This window comes from Nesoenas mayeri (genome assembly GCF_963082525.1).
Source record: "Nesoenas mayeri genome assembly, chromosome: 6".
NCBI lineage: Eukaryota > Metazoa > Chordata > Aves > Columbiformes > Columbidae > Nesoenas > Nesoenas mayeri.
The window spans coordinates 8,420,424-8,435,157 of record NC_137545.1 but is presented as its reverse complement, the minus strand read 5'-3'; the positions used below and the strand labels follow the sequence as shown (position 1 = coordinate 8,435,157).

The 14,734-nt window shown below is 60.6% G+C and overlaps 2 protein-coding genes across 2 annotated transcripts in view; one reads left to right on the top strand and one right to left on the bottom strand.

Moving 5' to 3' along the window:
- Positions 1–317: 317 nt before the first annotated feature.
- Positions 318–2,802, top strand: SLC19A1 (solute carrier family 19 member 1; the record flags this gene model as incomplete). The annotated part of the gene is made up of 5 exons (XM_080346680.1): positions 318–494; positions 1,253–2,000; positions 2,099–2,291; positions 2,383–2,524; positions 2,614–2,802. The coding sequence occupies 5 exons, from the start codon at positions 318–320 to the stop codon at positions 2,800–2,802; spliced, it is 1,449 nt and encodes a 482-aa protein (XP_080202806.1).
- Positions 2,803–3,138: 336 nt separating this feature from the next.
- Positions 3,139–14,734, bottom strand: part of COL18A1 (collagen type XVIII alpha 1 chain) — a 35,674-nt gene continuing 24,078 nt past the window's right edge. The window contains exons 3-42 of the mRNA XM_080347088.1: positions 13,350–13,433; positions 13,199–13,258; positions 12,878–13,016; positions 12,657–12,760; positions 12,542–12,568; positions 12,300–12,470; positions 12,172–12,198; positions 12,020–12,082; positions 11,833–11,919; positions 11,622–11,675; positions 11,399–11,548; positions 11,187–11,249; positions 10,955–10,999; positions 10,124–10,264; positions 9,968–10,039; positions 9,834–9,860; positions 9,686–9,730; positions 9,478–9,540; positions 9,002–9,037; positions 8,841–8,930; positions 8,725–8,754; positions 8,592–8,618; positions 8,314–8,376; positions 8,089–8,163; positions 7,967–8,002; positions 7,790–7,843; positions 7,511–7,585; positions 7,235–7,306; positions 6,985–7,027; positions 6,810–6,872; positions 6,677–6,720; positions 6,454–6,576; positions 6,217–6,361; positions 6,049–6,122; positions 5,838–5,966; positions 5,646–5,681; positions 5,120–5,392; positions 4,839–5,036; positions 4,538–4,653; positions 3,139–4,445 (exon numbers count right to left, since the gene is read on the bottom strand). Of these exons, the coding sequence (XP_080203214.1) occupies positions 4,232–4,445; positions 4,538–4,653; positions 4,839–5,036; positions 5,120–5,392; positions 5,646–5,681; positions 5,838–5,966; positions 6,049–6,122; positions 6,217–6,361; positions 6,454–6,576; positions 6,677–6,720; positions 6,810–6,872; positions 6,985–7,027; positions 7,235–7,306; positions 7,511–7,585; positions 7,790–7,843; positions 7,967–8,002; positions 8,089–8,163; positions 8,314–8,376; positions 8,592–8,618; positions 8,725–8,754; positions 8,841–8,930; positions 9,002–9,037; positions 9,478–9,540; positions 9,686–9,730; positions 9,834–9,860; positions 9,968–10,039; positions 10,124–10,264; positions 10,955–10,999; positions 11,187–11,249; positions 11,399–11,548; positions 11,622–11,675; positions 11,833–11,919; positions 12,020–12,082; positions 12,172–12,198; positions 12,300–12,470; positions 12,542–12,568; positions 12,657–12,760; positions 12,878–13,016; positions 13,199–13,258; positions 13,350–13,433 (3,438 nt within the window). The 3' untranslated portion in view covers positions 3,139–4,231. The remainder of the gene's footprint in view (positions 4,446–4,537; positions 4,654–4,838; positions 5,037–5,119; positions 5,393–5,645; positions 5,682–5,837; positions 5,967–6,048; positions 6,123–6,216; positions 6,362–6,453; positions 6,577–6,676; positions 6,721–6,809; positions 6,873–6,984; positions 7,028–7,234; positions 7,307–7,510; positions 7,586–7,789; positions 7,844–7,966; positions 8,003–8,088; positions 8,164–8,313; positions 8,377–8,591; positions 8,619–8,724; positions 8,755–8,840; positions 8,931–9,001; positions 9,038–9,477; positions 9,541–9,685; positions 9,731–9,833; positions 9,861–9,967; positions 10,040–10,123; positions 10,265–10,954; positions 11,000–11,186; positions 11,250–11,398; positions 11,549–11,621; positions 11,676–11,832; positions 11,920–12,019; positions 12,083–12,171; positions 12,199–12,299; positions 12,471–12,541; positions 12,569–12,656; positions 12,761–12,877; positions 13,017–13,198; positions 13,259–13,349; positions 13,434–14,734) is intronic.

Here is a 14,734-nt window from a genome sequence, read left to right as displayed (position 1 = left end):
AGGCTCTTTTATATGGGATTTACAATGTTGCCTGAAATGCCCCGCCACCAGCTTTTGCACAGCAAGACGCGCAGCTGCTTTTCTTCTTGCAAGAACATATCCTGGGGAGAAGGTGGTGGTTATTTATTTCCCTTGCGATTATGGAGGAATTTGAGCCTGTGCCAAATGCTGTTTTCTCCCCAGAAACTGCAGCGACGTGGTTTTCGATGTGTCGGAGAGCGCCTGCGGCCAGAGAGGGGCTGCCTGGCCCAGCAAAGCCCATCTAGCTGATGGTCCTGGGGATAAAGCTGCTGTCCCACAGCAGAGCCAGCAGAGCCATGCCCGAGAAGCATGAGGATGCCAAAAAGCCATCATCGGAGACAGCGCCAGACCAGCGCTGGAAACTACAAGTCTTCTACCTCTGCTTCTATGGCTTCATGACGCAGATCCGGCCCGGGGAGAGCTTCATCACCCCGTACCTCCTCGGGGCTGACAAGAACTTCACGCAGACAGAGGTGAGCCGTGGGCAGCCTGTTCCCCCTGGTGTCTCTCTTTCTGGACACCATCACTACCCTGGGGCTGGCCAGAGCATCCTCCTGCGGTCCTGGGGTGTGGAGGGGTGCAGGCACGCCATGTCCCAGGCAAGGGGGTGTGTGGTGATGCTTTTGGCGGGGGGGGAGGGGGGGGGGACAGGGTGGGAAAAGTGGCATTATATGTGCCCAGATCACAGCACGTCCCTGTCTCACTGGGCTGCAAGGTCACCCTGGCCCCTGAGCCCCAGGCTCAACTCTCCCTGGCACAAGACCTCACTCCCAGGCTGGCAACTGATTTGGGGGCTGGTGCCTAGCCCTGCCCGCCTGGGCAGACAGTGGGCTGGCAGGGGGCTGCCAGGCTGGGAGAAGCCCCATTCCACTGGGGAGACCTTCCCATGCTGGTGCAGTGCACAGTGGGGGCACAGGGCTGGGCACCGCTGAGCTGCTGGCAGCGACAGGGTTAGATGAGCAGAGGCCACATGTTGCTGTCCCCTAACCAAGGGACGCTGGCCCTGGTCCCAGCAGGCTGCTGTGTCCGTGGGAACGCTGCATTCCCGGCCCAGGAGGGGGCCAAGGCTCAGCCAGGTCCCCGGCCGAGCACACCATGGGCCACATTCCTTCTGGAGGAGGTGCCGTGGTGGGGATCAGCAGCTGATGCCCACACAAACTACACTCCTCTGGGCTGGGGGCATCTCCTGGGGATTTGTCCAGTGCTCAGCCCCTGCTTGCACATGTGTCAGGTGACCAACGTGATCACACCGGTGCTGTCCTACTCCTACATGGCTGTGCTGGTGCCCATCTTCCTGCTGACGGACTACCTGCGCTACAAGCCGGTGCTGGTGCTGCAGAGCCTGAGCCACATCTCCATCTGGCTGCTGCTGGTTTTCGGTACCTCCGTCCTGGACATGCAGCTGATGGAGTTCTTCTACGGCATCACCATGGCCGCACGCATCGCCTACTCCTCCTACATCTTCTCCCTCGTCGCCCCGTCCCACTACCAGCGTATGGCCAGCTACTCCCGCTCCTCTGTCCTCCTGGGCGTCTTCACCAGCTCAGTGCTGGGCCAGCTTTGTGTCACATCGGGTAGTGTCTCCTTCCTCACCCTCAACTACGTCTCATTGGGCTTCGTCAGCTTTGGCCTCATCCTCACCCTCTTCCTAGAGCGGCCCCGGCGCAGCCTCTTCTTCAACCGGCCTCAGGGGGCTGGTGATGGGGCTGTGCCCACTGAGCTGGACAAGATGGCTGGGGGGGACGGTGGTGGGGGAATGCAAGGCTGGCAGGAGGCAACACTGTGCCGTATGCTGCGGGAGGTGGGAGCGTTGGCCAGGCAACCCCAGCTCCGGCTCTGGTCCCTCTGGTGGATCTTCAACTCAGCTGGGTACTACCTGATGCTGTACTACGTGCAGATCCTCTGGAATGAGATCTACCCTGCCATGGACAACCGCCGGGTGTACAACGGAGGGGTGGACGCCGCCTCCACACTGCTGGGTATGCTGCTTCAGGCTGGGGACACCAGGGATGCTAGGGGATACAAGGTGGTCCTATGGTGGTGATGGTGTTCACAGCATCCTTCATCCCTTCCCCAGGGGCCATCGCCTCCTTTGCTGCTGGCTACGTGAAGATCCGCTGGACGCTGTGGTCAGAGCTGGTGATCGGGGTGGTGACGGCTTTCCAGGCAGGGCTCCTCCTGCTCATGAACACTACGAGCAACATCTGGCTGTGCTATGCCGCCTACGTTCTCTTCCGTGGCTCCTACCAGTTCCTAGTGCCCATTGCCGTGTGCGTGGTTCCGTGGTGCCCCTGGGGACCAGCTCCCACCCCTGCAGCTGGGCTGGCACCAGGGGCTCACTGGTTCCCCTCTCTGTCCCAGTTTCCAGATCGCTACCTCCCTCTCCAAAGAGCTCTGCGCACTGGTCTTCGGGGTCAACACCTTCTTCGCCACCGTGCTGAAGACCATCATCACCATCATCGTGGCTGACAAGAGGGGCTTGGGCTTGTCTGTGCATCCCCAGGTAGGGATGGGGGGCACCTAGGATGGAGGTGGTCCCCAAAAAGTGAAAGGGGGGTGCTGCAATGATTGCTCTCTCCCCACCTTTTGCAGTTTTACGTGTATTTTGGCTACTTCACACTGATGGCAGTGCTCTACCTGCTGGCAGCCATTGGTGTGGGCATCCGGCACAGGCGCCACAAGCAGCCGGTGGAGCTGGCCGTGGCCAAGGAGCCGTGCCAGCTCCCTGCCGAGATGCCGGCACAGGAGAAAAGCCCAGAGGCAGATGCCGTGCGAGCCTGAGTGTCAGCACCATCACCAGCGCAGCCAGGTCCCTGCTCCGTAAGCGTCACCATCACCACGTGCTTCGTCTCCTGTCCCACCAGCGGTCCTTGGTGCTAGCCTGTTGAGGACGTACCCCTTGAGACCTGCTTTCTGCTCCATGGGTGCAGGGGCTGTGCCCCCCCAGCTACAAACACAACCAGAGCAGGGGCAGGATGCCCGTGGCTGCCACCGCCGAGATACGGGTGGGCTCCGGATAGTCTCCTGGCCACCAACTCTATTACCATCATGCGGAGCCAGGCTACAAGAGAATAATGTTTCTTTATTCAGTGCCTTCAGAAAATGGTTTATGGGACACATATGACAAAAAAAATATAAAGATCCACAGGCTTTAAATTGCATTAATTACACAAAATACAGTAGACTGTAAGAAATAGAGACCGTGTGACTCGCACAGCTTTTATGGTAATAATTTCCATACAATAATAAAAAAGCTAGTTACAGATTTATCTTTTTTCTGTCTTTTTTTTTTTTTTTTTTTAGCACCTTGGATTTGCCCACACCAATTCAAACCAACTTTGCTGCGCCTTGGCCCTTAGAGCGCAGCAAAGGTGACGCAGGGAGCGGGGGGACGATGGGGGCACCTGCCCTTGGTACCACACGTGCTCAACACACACACGCTTGTACACACACACCAAGGACATGCCTGGCCCCATGTCAGGGCCGCCCCATCACTGCGGTCCCTGCACTGGCCTGACTGCAGCTGTACCCAGGGTTGGGGGCACGGCACAGGGTCCCAAGGGTGTGCAGAGGAAATTAGGGGGACCAGGCCCCCCCCACCCTGCCAAGGTTCTCGAGCTGCTAGCTAGGGATGGAGGTGAGGATGATGATGGTGATGGAGGACTAAGTGGAATGGACCTTACCTGGGGAGGACAGACACCAGCTGGGGGGAGCCAAATCATGGCCACAGGACAGTCCATTGCTTGGATGGGATGTCGGGGTTTTGTCTGGAGAATACCCCATGGCCCCAGCAGTGGGGATCTGGGTTCAGCCCCAAGTTCCTGGTGAGGACAGTGTGGAGCTGGTGGGGAGGAGTCAGAGAAATCCCCACAGGCTTTCCAGGAGGACACACCACACGGCAGAGCTGAAATCTCCCTGCCCAGCATCCTCCTCCCCAGCCACCCTGAAAAGAGCATCTGAGCAGGTGGTGGACACAAGCTGAAGTGGTTAAATATTAGGGGTTAGAAGAGAAGTGGAGCAAGAGGAGCAGGAAGGCAGCCAGCCCAGGCAATGGCCACACTCTTTGGTTTCAGGTCTGTGAGAGGAGAAGAAAACCTTGTGGGGTGAGGGCAGGAGATGGAGGGGCCGAGGACCACCAAGGTGCCGGGCTGCAGGCTGGTCTGACCCTCCCCAGGGAGATGGGGAGTACCCAGGGCAGGGGGAGGTGGTGTCACTTTTTGGCAGCAGTCATGAAGCTGTTCTCGATGCAGAGGACGATGAAGTTGTGCTGGCAGCTGCTGGCCACCTGCTCCAGCAGCTTGCCGGAGCCCAGTGAGGAGGCCTGTCCCGTGGCCGTGAGCTCCTCCGTCCGCCACGTCTCACAGTAGCTCTCAGGCAAGCGCCGGCCCTTGGCATCTGAGCCATGCCAGACACTCTTCTGCGGCCTGGAAAGGAGAAAGGTGGGGAGCTGCCGCTGCCCCACCGTGGTCCAGACCCCCATCTCCCCTCCTTCCCCATCACTCGATCCTGTACTCACCATCCTGCATCCCGTAGGACATCCCGGCCGTCGAAGGAGAGGATGCGGGCACCAGCTCGCAGTGGGGCCCCACTGCCCGTGAAAAGGGCTTCCCAGTTACTGAAGAGCACTTCGTCCTGAAGAGGGGTGGAAAAAGGGGAGACGGGAGTCAGTCCTGCCTGCACCCCAAGAGCCTTGGCAGCCCCTGGGGATGGGATGCTCCATGGTCACTACTGCCATGCAGATGGAGGGGGGCTTTGGAATGTTCTGCATCCCTTGGGGCCCCCGTGGTGTCAGGAAGAGGATGGGGACACACACGTACCCGGAGGTTGACGATGGGCACGGCAGCGCGGTCGGCCCTGCGTACGATGCTGTAGAGGTCCTGCAGGCGGGAGGAGAGGAAGGCACGGAAGGTGCCAGCCAGCCCAACCTGCCGGGCTTGCTGGAAGCACTGGAAATCGGCACCACGGATGCCGCGCATGCTGCCGCTCAGCGGCGCGTTCAGGGCCACCAGGTGAAGCTGCCAAGAGGGGACAACAGGGTATGAGGGACAGGGCTTTGGCCACCATCACCTCCTCCCCTCGGCCAGCACGCAGCACTCACAGCGGGCTGGAAGTCCTGGTGCACGTGGGCGGCTACGGGGGCCGGATCCGGCCGGCGGTGGATGTAGTAGCTGTTAAGGAGCTCGTGCTGGTGGTGGAGCAGGGGCTGCTCAGGCAGGCGGTGCTGGTTGGCCACCACCTCATCCCCACGCCAGGGCCGGGCGGTGGGTGGGGGACTATGGTTGCGGAGGGGGTGAAGGGGTCCACGGGGCTGGAGGGGGGGCTGGGGGCCAGCGTAGTGGACGCTGGGGGCCTTGTCATACACCTCATTGTCCTGGGGAGGAAAGGAGAAACAGGCTGAGGGTTGGTGGTGCCCGGGACAGGGATGGGGATGGTTAGAGATGGGGCTAGTGACAGGGCTGCAGGAGGCTGGAGAGATGAGAATGGTTGGAGATGGAGGGTTGGGGACGGGAATGGTTGCAGATGGAGGGTTGGGGATGGGAATGGTTGGAGATGGAGGGTTGGGGATGGGAATGGTTGGAGATGGAGGGTTGGATGGATGGATGGATGGAGGACAGGGAACTCACCAAAGCCGAGCTGGGGATCAGGGTGTGCTCCTCCAGCTGCAAGTATATGACACATCAGATCCCAGCCACCCCCCACTCTCATCTTGTGCAAGGGTGAAGGGGAAGGCCTGAGCATCCCCAAAAGATGCCTGCCCCTCATCAGAACCAGGCAGTGCAACCCAAGACAGGGCACCCTCCTTTCCCCCCACTCACCAGCACCCTGCGGAAGCCCCCGCGCAGGCGGACATAGAGTTCTTGCCGGTCAGTCAGGAAGACAAGGCTGCCCTCGGGCAGCTCGTGTGCGGTGCTCAGCATCGCCTGGTAGGTCGGCAGGGTTCGCAGCTGCGGGTACAGCCCAGCAAGTGGCTCAGGGCTTGGCTGGCCAGCCTGCAGGCAACCACAGCTCCCCAGAGCCCCAACTCACCCCCAAGGACATCCCGCTGGTGCCTGGTGGTCCAGGTGGTCCCGGTGGTCCAGGGGGGCCAGGGATGCTGATAGCTGGAAGGAAGAAGGGTGAGAAGGAGAGAGCTGGAGCACAGGTCTGGAGCACAGGGCAGGATGCATGAAGGGATGCAGAGGCACAAGTACTCACCTTGTCTGTGGGGGCCTGGGAAGGAGGGTGGACCAGGGGGACCAGGAGGGCCAGGGGGGCCCTGTCGCCCCTCATATCCAATACCAGGGGGGCCCTGAGGTCCAGGAGGTCCCGGCGGCCCAACGATACTGTCCCCCTTAGGACCCTAAGCAGTGCAAGAGAGTATCCCTAGAGCAACGCACCCAGGGGAGCCACTCCGCCATGTCCCTCTTGCACCCCATGCCATGGGGTACTCACCGGCAGCCCGGGGTAGCCCTGGGGCCCTGGTGGCCCCGGCAGCCCGGAGACGCTGGGACCGTAGAGTGGGGTGCTGCCCGGCTCACCCTTCTCACCCTTGGGACCTGCATCCCCCTTGTCACCCTGTGGGATGGCACAGCCTTAGCGTGAGCAGCCAGAGTGGTACCCCAAGCCACGCCAGGTGCTGGCCCCAGGAGCCATGGCCAGTGGGCAAAGAGCTTACCCGCAGGTTGGCACCAAAGTGACTCAAGTCATAGGGAAAGTGGCCTGTGGAGAGGGAGAGGAGGGGAGAGGAGAGTCAGGGTGGGCATTAGCCACCTTCTGCCCACCCCTGCCCACAGGGATGGATCACCCACCTGGGGGTCCTGGGGCTCCGGTATCACCTTTCTCTCCCTTTTGTCCTGGAAACTGGTGGAAACCTGTGAGGAACAGCAGAGAGATGTCACCTCAGCACTGCAGCATCTCAGCCTCAGCTACCTCTAATAGAAGGTGCCTCCAATCCCTGAACCACTCCGAGGGACACCCCCTTACCAGGGAAGGCTGGCAGCACGGGACGGCCGGAATCGCTGAAGGCCTGTGGGGACACAAAGGAAGAAGCTGCAGAGACAGCAGCATCCTCAGGAACCCTCCCTTAATGTGATGCTGATGGCAGCCCCACGTGCTGGCCCTGGCCAGGATGCCACCAGTGTCCCCCATCCCCTTCAGCCAAGTAGGGGTCACTGCGGGGCCAGGGTCATCATCTCTCACCTTCTCCCATCACAGTGACCATGTTGTTACTTACATTGCTGCTGTCGTAGACTACGCTGCCAGGTGGGCCGGGGGGGCCTGGGAGCCCTGGGGGTCCCGGGGGACCCTGTCGGGGAGAGAACATGTGTCAGCATCTTGCAAAGAGGACAGTCCCTGTGGGGGCAACACTGGGGCCATGCAGAGGTGCGCCCAGCTCTTGACAGGGGGAGGCATGTGCCCTTTGCCAAAGGATTTGGGTCCCCAGAGAGATCCTCAGTGTGTGTCCCCATCTGCTGGGCCAGCAGCCTGAGGGGGTCGTGGCAGCACTCACCCGCAAGCCCAGGACACTGCTGACATCCGCGGGGTCACCCTTCTCACCCTTCAGCCCGTTCATGCCGGGACGTCCCTGTGGATGAGCAGCACAGATAAGCCTCGTCCCTGTCCCCCCCACCAGCTCCAAGGTGACACCCCAGCATCACCCCACTCCTGGGCACTGCAGGGACATGACAGGGTTTGAGGTCTGGCGGGTTCAAGATGTGCAAACAGAGCGGGGGAACACAGACGAGGAGGCGACGGCCAAGGGAACAAACAAACCGGGAGTGGGTCTTACGGGTCTGCCTGGAAAGCCGATCTCTCCCTTCATCCCTGCTCGTCCTGGGGGACCCTGGAAGGGAAAGTAGATGAGGATAGGGGTGTTCTGAGTAGGGGCACCCCCCCATCCCCCTCTGCCCTGGATCAGCCCCGTTCCTTCCCAACGGACACGAGGAGAGTGGTGATGGTGACTTACCGAGGGTCCCATTGGTCCCCGCAGTCCCGGCTCCCCCTGGGTACAGTGGAGAAGGAAAGAACATCACCACCAGGACCATCCAGTGCCTGGGGACATGCTCTCCATTCCCATGGCACACCCACCTTTTCTCCTTTCACCTTTGCAGTGACCACAGTCCCATCGGGGCTGATGATGACACCAGGCTCCCCTTTCTCTCCCTGCAAGAGAGGAGGAGGCATGAGGGCAGGTGGAGAGACCAGGCTCCCTCCACAGCAGAGCTGTCATCGTCACCAGCACCTGGTGGACAGGCAGGACAGGGGACCAGGACCATGACTGCTCCATGGGCAGAGGTGGCCTGGAGCAGTTACCTTCAACCCTGGGGGGCCCTGTGGACCAGATGGCCCCTGGTCTCCTTTTGGTCCCAGTGGGCCCTGCAGGGAGGAACGCAGAGCTCATGTCAGCCCCAACACACCACAGGCAGACCCCGATTACCACCCCAGCATCACTGTGGGATGACCAGCAACCAGAGATTTCACAAGAACATTCCCAGAGCTTTTACTCTGACCCTCCTCCAGTGCCCACGCTCCATGGCCCGCTGCAGGCACCAGTGCCACCCCTGCGGTCCCCAGCCCTGCCAACAACTCACCGGGAAGCCAGCGTGACCTGGTCTGCCCTGCAGAGAGAAGCAGAGATGTTTGTATGAGCAAACCTCTTCTCTCCAAGAAACTGGGTGCCCTCCTGGCACTGCCAGGGGCTGCAGGTGACAGGGGAGCACTTACCTCTGGACCGGGCAAAGCCACCAAAGATCTCTGTTAAAAGAGACAAAACAAGGCTTTTCACCCCACCCTAATTTTAGCTCCCCCAACCTGTGGGGAAGCCAGGACCCATCACTTACATCTTCGCTCGAGACAGTTATGACCTGTCCAGGGGGACCAGGTGGACCGGGAGGGCCAGGCAGCCCCACACCATCTTGGCCTCGCTCACCCTGGAAGACACAAGCCATCAGCCCCAAGGCCACCGCCAGTCGGTCCTCATCCCCAGCATGGTGGCACCTACCTTCTCTCCAGGGCTGCCTCTGTCACCTTTGGGTCCCTGGAAGGAGGAGCAGGCAGGGGTGAGCATCGCACTTGGCAACACATGCAGCCAGACCTTAGCTCACAAGCAGGGAGCTCCTTCTGCCTGAGGCTCAGCAAAACCCTTCAGGCCAGCCCCTGCCACCTACAAGGTCCAGGCAGCGAGCTGGGGTGGGATGCTTTTGGGTGGAGGTGATGGTGAGCAGGGTGGCAAGCTGACGAGTATGGGGTCCCAAGCAGTGTGGGCATCCACGGCACACAGTGAGCCCAGTCCCAGAGCAGGGCAACAGCCAAAGGCACTGCAGGCTTGGATTTTGGCTGCTAGGTGTGGATTTTGGCTGCTTGGGGCAGATTTTGGCTGCTGGGGGTGGAGCTGCTGCAAGTGGCCCTGCAGCAAGCAAGGATGCTCTGCCTGGAGTGAGCGAGGTGCTTCTGAAAAGAGGGAGCTGATGCTCCTACCTGTGGTCCAGGGAAGCCCTCCAGGCCAGGACGACCATCCACACCTGGCACACCAGCATCCCCCTGCAACAAGGCACAGGAGAGGGTGAGATGCAGTACGGAGCATCCCCCCTGCAGCCTCACATTGGGGAGCACAGGGGTCCTCCCCAGCACCCTGCAAACCCCAGATGCTCGCACACAGCCTGTCCCAGTCTCCTGATGCTCCTACCTTTGGTCCTGGCAAGCCGGGCTGCCCAGGGCTGCCCACCTCCCCCTGCAAGGAAAGACGTGTCAGAGCAGGAGCATCCCCATAGGCTGCCCGTGGGCATCCTGCGAGGATGGAGCCAGGCTCCTGTGGCATTTGAAGGGCTACTCACCTTCATCCCTGGTAGTCCCGGCACACCCTGCAAACAACAAGAAGAGGGCTATGAACATGGGGTCATGGCAGCAGACATGGTGGCGGATGCCCAAGCAAGCCCAGAATGGAAGGGAGGGTGGGAGTGGAAGCCACCTGTGGTCCTTCAGGTCCAGGTTGTCCAGGGGAGCTGGCAGCGAATGGCAGCCCTGAGCCCTCCATGTCACTCTAGGCAGATGGAAAAGGGGCTGAGTCACACCTGTCCCCAGTTCCAGCTCATCCCGCCCCCCCATCACAGCGGTGATCACTTACAAATCCAGCCTCATAGCCTGGCCCTGGTGGTCCCGGGGGACCGGGGGGTCCTGGTGGCCCTCGGGGTCCCATGGGCCCAGGAAGGCCAGCTAACCCCGTTTCTCCTGGGGCTCCTGCTGGTCCTATTTCTCCCTTGCTGCCCTGCAAAGGGGACAAGAAAAAAACCACAAGGGAACAGATGGGACAAGGTGACAACAGTCCCTGCCTGGGGCTTGTAAACAGTAAGCAGCGCATCCCCTCCCACATCCCCAAACCGTCCCTTGGGTCAGGGCACTGATGCTCCCCTGTCTCTGGGGCAGGAGCTTTGCGGGATGGGGGATTGCCCAGCTCTGGCATCCCTTATCCTGACTGTCCTCACACTACCCTGGATCCCGGTGCAATGTGCACAGTGGCCACCAGAGGCTCGTCTAAAATCATAAATGTGACTTTTTTTTGCATGCATCACAGGCTCTGATGCGGTGGCAGAGCTCAGCACAGAGGAGTGATGCTCACATGCACCCTTGTGCTTTACTACTGGTCTCCGAGTGCAACATCAGTCCTTACAATCATTGTCACCCCATCTACCCTCTCGTTGCTGGCAACGTTAAGAAACCTTAATTCACTAGGCTCTTGCACCCAGCTCAGGTGGAGGATGGTGGGAGCCCAGAGAGCATCCCCGGGGTGCAGCTCCACGCACCCTTGAGCCACCGCACTGCTCTGCTCCAGGAGGAACCCAGATATCAGCATCCCCCTCGCCACTCCGTCACAAGGTGGCCCCCCAGCAGCATCCCCGCCTCCAGGCTGCAATGCACATGGAACCCCCCTGCAAGAAACCTGCTCCAGGCACAGTACCTTGGGTCCTGGTGCACCGGGGAGGCCGAGGTCACCCACATCGCCCTGGGGAGGAAAAGGAAGGTGAAGAGGGTGTGAAGAAGCTGCCTTGCTCCAGGAGAAGGTCAATGCTCTCCAGTTCAGGGATGAAGGGAGCTGAGTCCTCATGGAGATGTCCCAGGGGACTGGGTGCCAGCTGCCCCACAGGGGAGCTGTGCATGTTCAGGGGGAACAGGGGACAGAGAACACTCACCCGCTCTCCTTTGGGCCCTGGCTGCCCAGGTGCTCCATCTCTTCCAGAAGGACCCTGAGGACCCTGCAAGATGCCCATGAGCTGGTGCCAGCATGGGGAAACCCCATGGGGCTGGTAGGCACCAAGCCCCCCACCACCACAGGGGGCAGTTATGGCCCTGCTGTTGTGGGGTGGCACTGGGATGGGTCCCCTTGGCCACCCCATACACCTACCGCTGGCCCTGGGGATCCGGGGGTCCCATCCCTGCCTGGCAGCCCAGGCGGCCCCAGCAGGTCTGTTTGATTCATCCCAAACCGTCCTGGCTCCCCTGGCAAACCGGGCACACCGGGTGGCCCTGGGGGACCGGGTGGCCCTCGTGGACCCTAGAAGAGAAGGAGGGGATGATGGCTGAGCATGTCCCCCACTCCCTGCCAGCAGGAGGGGACCCACACTCACCCGCAGGCTCTCCAGGTCACCGCCAAAGCCAGAGCCCTCCATATCGATGAAGGTCTGGGGGAGAAGCATGAGGGTGACGTCACACACCCATGGCCATGGCTGGGGTGGCCGGAGGCACAGGGATGTTGCATGGGAGGAGCAGCAGCATCCCGCTCCTCTGTGGCCCCAGCCCCACCCCACCCCAAATCCTTGTATCGTAGGGGGCACCCACCAGCTTGTCATTCTTGGAGGAGGGTCCTGGTGGTCCTGGGGGACCAGGTGGTCCAGGGGGTCCCCTTGGCCCCACACCTGGGTCACCCTGGCAGAGAGGAGAGAGTATGGTTTGTGAGAGCAGCCCAGGCAATGGCAAGAGAAAAGGGGGGCAGCCGCATGTCCTGTCCCCCCACACCAGCACTCACCTTCTCCCCCTTCAGCCCGGGCTCCCCCGGCACCCCGGGGAACCCTTGGGGCCCCATGGCACCCTGTGAAGGGAATCAGTTGGGGGTCAGGTGGCGAGGCAAGGGGGTGACCAGCACCCATCGCCCCACCAGCCCACCTCCACCCCACTTACAGGTTTGCCATCCTCGCCGGGATCACCCTAGGGATGGCAGAGAGGGGAGAGGTCAGTGTGCAGGCAGGCAGCAAGCAGGCAGGGCTGGGGGCACAGGGGATACCCAAGGGGTGGGGGACTCAACTCACGGGCTCTCCATCCCTGCCAGGGGCTCCATCCTTGCCTGGTGGCCCTGGGGGACCAGTGACCTGCTCCACCGCTGAGCCATCGGCATGCCGTGAGAGGGTCCTGGGGGAACCGGGGTCACCCGGCTCCCCTTTCTGGCCCTTGGAGCCAGGGTAGCCAAATCCAGCATTGCCCTGGGGAGGGAAGCAGGGATGGATGGCATGTCCCCAGGGGTGGCAGCCCAGGCTCCCCCAGTGACACTCACCTTAATGCCCACTTCACCCTTCTCCCCCTGTGGGACAGAAACAAAGAGGAGTGGGTGTCAAATGCAGACACATTGGTGGCATCCCCAAGCCCCTGGGATGCCCTCTGTCACCCACCTTTTCACCCTTGATGCTGCCTGTCCCCACGATGCTGCCAGTCCCTGAGTCTCCTTTCAGGCCCCGCTCGCCCTTCTCCCCCTTCTCACCTTTTGGGCCAGTGCCTGCAGGAAGGGAAAAGAGACCCGATAGAGCTTGGGGACGGCCACCCCGCCATGTCCCCACCAGTGTGCCCTGGGGCTGGCCAGCACAGGGAAGGGGAAAGCTGTGGGTGGCGTTACCTCCAGCAGAGACCCGCAATGTTTCCTCTGCTCTGGTCCTCTCCGCTTGCTGCAGGGAGCCCCCGCCACTCCTCACCCCCCCGCCTGCTGCCACAGGGGGAGAGGTGACTGGGACAGCATCCACCAGTCCTGGGACACCCTGTGCCAACAATAAGGGGACACCATGGCACCATTCACCTCCTGGTGCCCTCCCAAAAGGAACAGGCACTGGGACCCCATTGGGCATCCTAGGACCTCGACCGTGGGGGGCACCCAGCCCTCCTCATCCCTAAAATTTTGGGGTCCTGCCATTGAGTGCAACACTTGTGGGCACCAACTCACCCTGTCTTTCCCTGAGGGCTGGTGTCCACCTTCTGCTCCACTGCCGAAATCGCCAGAGACCTGCATTTGCCCAGGGCAAGGAGGTGAGGGGTGAGCGTGAAGCACGGGGCAGCAGCCCCCAGCCCGCCCCAGCCGGGCTGCCAGCACTCACCTCCTCGGTGTCGTCCTCCTCTTCCTCGCACTGGTGCTCAGCTGCCCGCGGGTCCCCTCGCAGCTTCAAATCCGCAATCACCCCCTGGAAGGAAACCATACTGATGGGTGCCATGGATGGACAGGTGCCACGGACAGATGTGTGCCACAGACCACCCAGTGGCACGATGGGACCTGCCATGCCACTCAGCCACCACATCCTCTCTTCAGGCTCTTCCCCCGGTGCAGAGAACACTCCCCACCCAACCCTACATCCATAACCCCACACAGGGAGGTTTCAACCCTGCAGCCCCGGTGCCCGGCACCACCAGCACGGCTCGACCAGCAACAGGAGAAAGCCACGTGCCAGCTCTGGCACCAGGCGGGCTGAGTGGAGACAGCAGCCGTGATCCAGACAGCCAGCAAAGCCTTTACAAGGACCTTTTTGGCCATCTTCCTTGTTTCCCTTCTCCAGTAGGCTCCCCAGACACAGACAGCCTCTCTGACCCAAGCAAAGGCTGCTGGCAGGTCCCAGTCCACTGCAGCCCTGGTTTTGTATTTCTTAGGCTAATCCGCACTTCCTTACCATTTATTTGGGTTTTGGAAGCACTGTGCACATCCAAATCACTTGTTTATATAAGAAACAGCCACAAATTCCTTCTTAAGGATGCTGCCTCCAGACAAACCCCACAGCCAAGCTACCTGAGCTGCCCAGAAGGACAGCATCCCCATATTGACCAGGGAGGGCGTATGGGTTCCATCCTGACCCCACAGCTCCCACAGTGAGTGGGGTCACCCAGTACATCTTGGAGCCCTGCCCAGGTCCTCACTGCTGGAATGGGACAAGGGGATGCTGCTGGGACAGGATGATGCTGGGGTGGGATGCTGCCCATCCCTCTGATCCTGGCAGGGAGATGTCAGGGACCATGCTGGGAAGCGAGCTCAGAGAAGGCAGATACCTCCCACTCAGTGTCTCCTCTCCGGGCAAGACACCTAAAATAATATTTGGGCTCTCTTGAAAACACAGTGCACCATGTCCGGGAAAGAGAGCTGCGCTCAGGAAACGCGATGGGTTTAAGCAAACAAGAATCAGGGGCAGCTGCAGTTCAGCCAGGCTGGCTATGACATCATAATATGCATATATTATAAATATATTATAGATACTTAACAAATATAATCTATCATAAATAGATTACATTTTTAATATCTATAATAAAAATATATATGTAAATCCCTTCCACAAGCAAAGGTCCCCAAGGTGGGTTGTGACATCCTCCAGCTGCTTGCCCTGGTGACAGTCGGGTCTAATCCATCCCCCTCTTCCCCATCAAGCACCAGCAGAAAGCTCAAGCTTTGATAAACACCCAGCCTTCCGGGTCCTGGGCCTTGCTGGAGACATCAGAAACA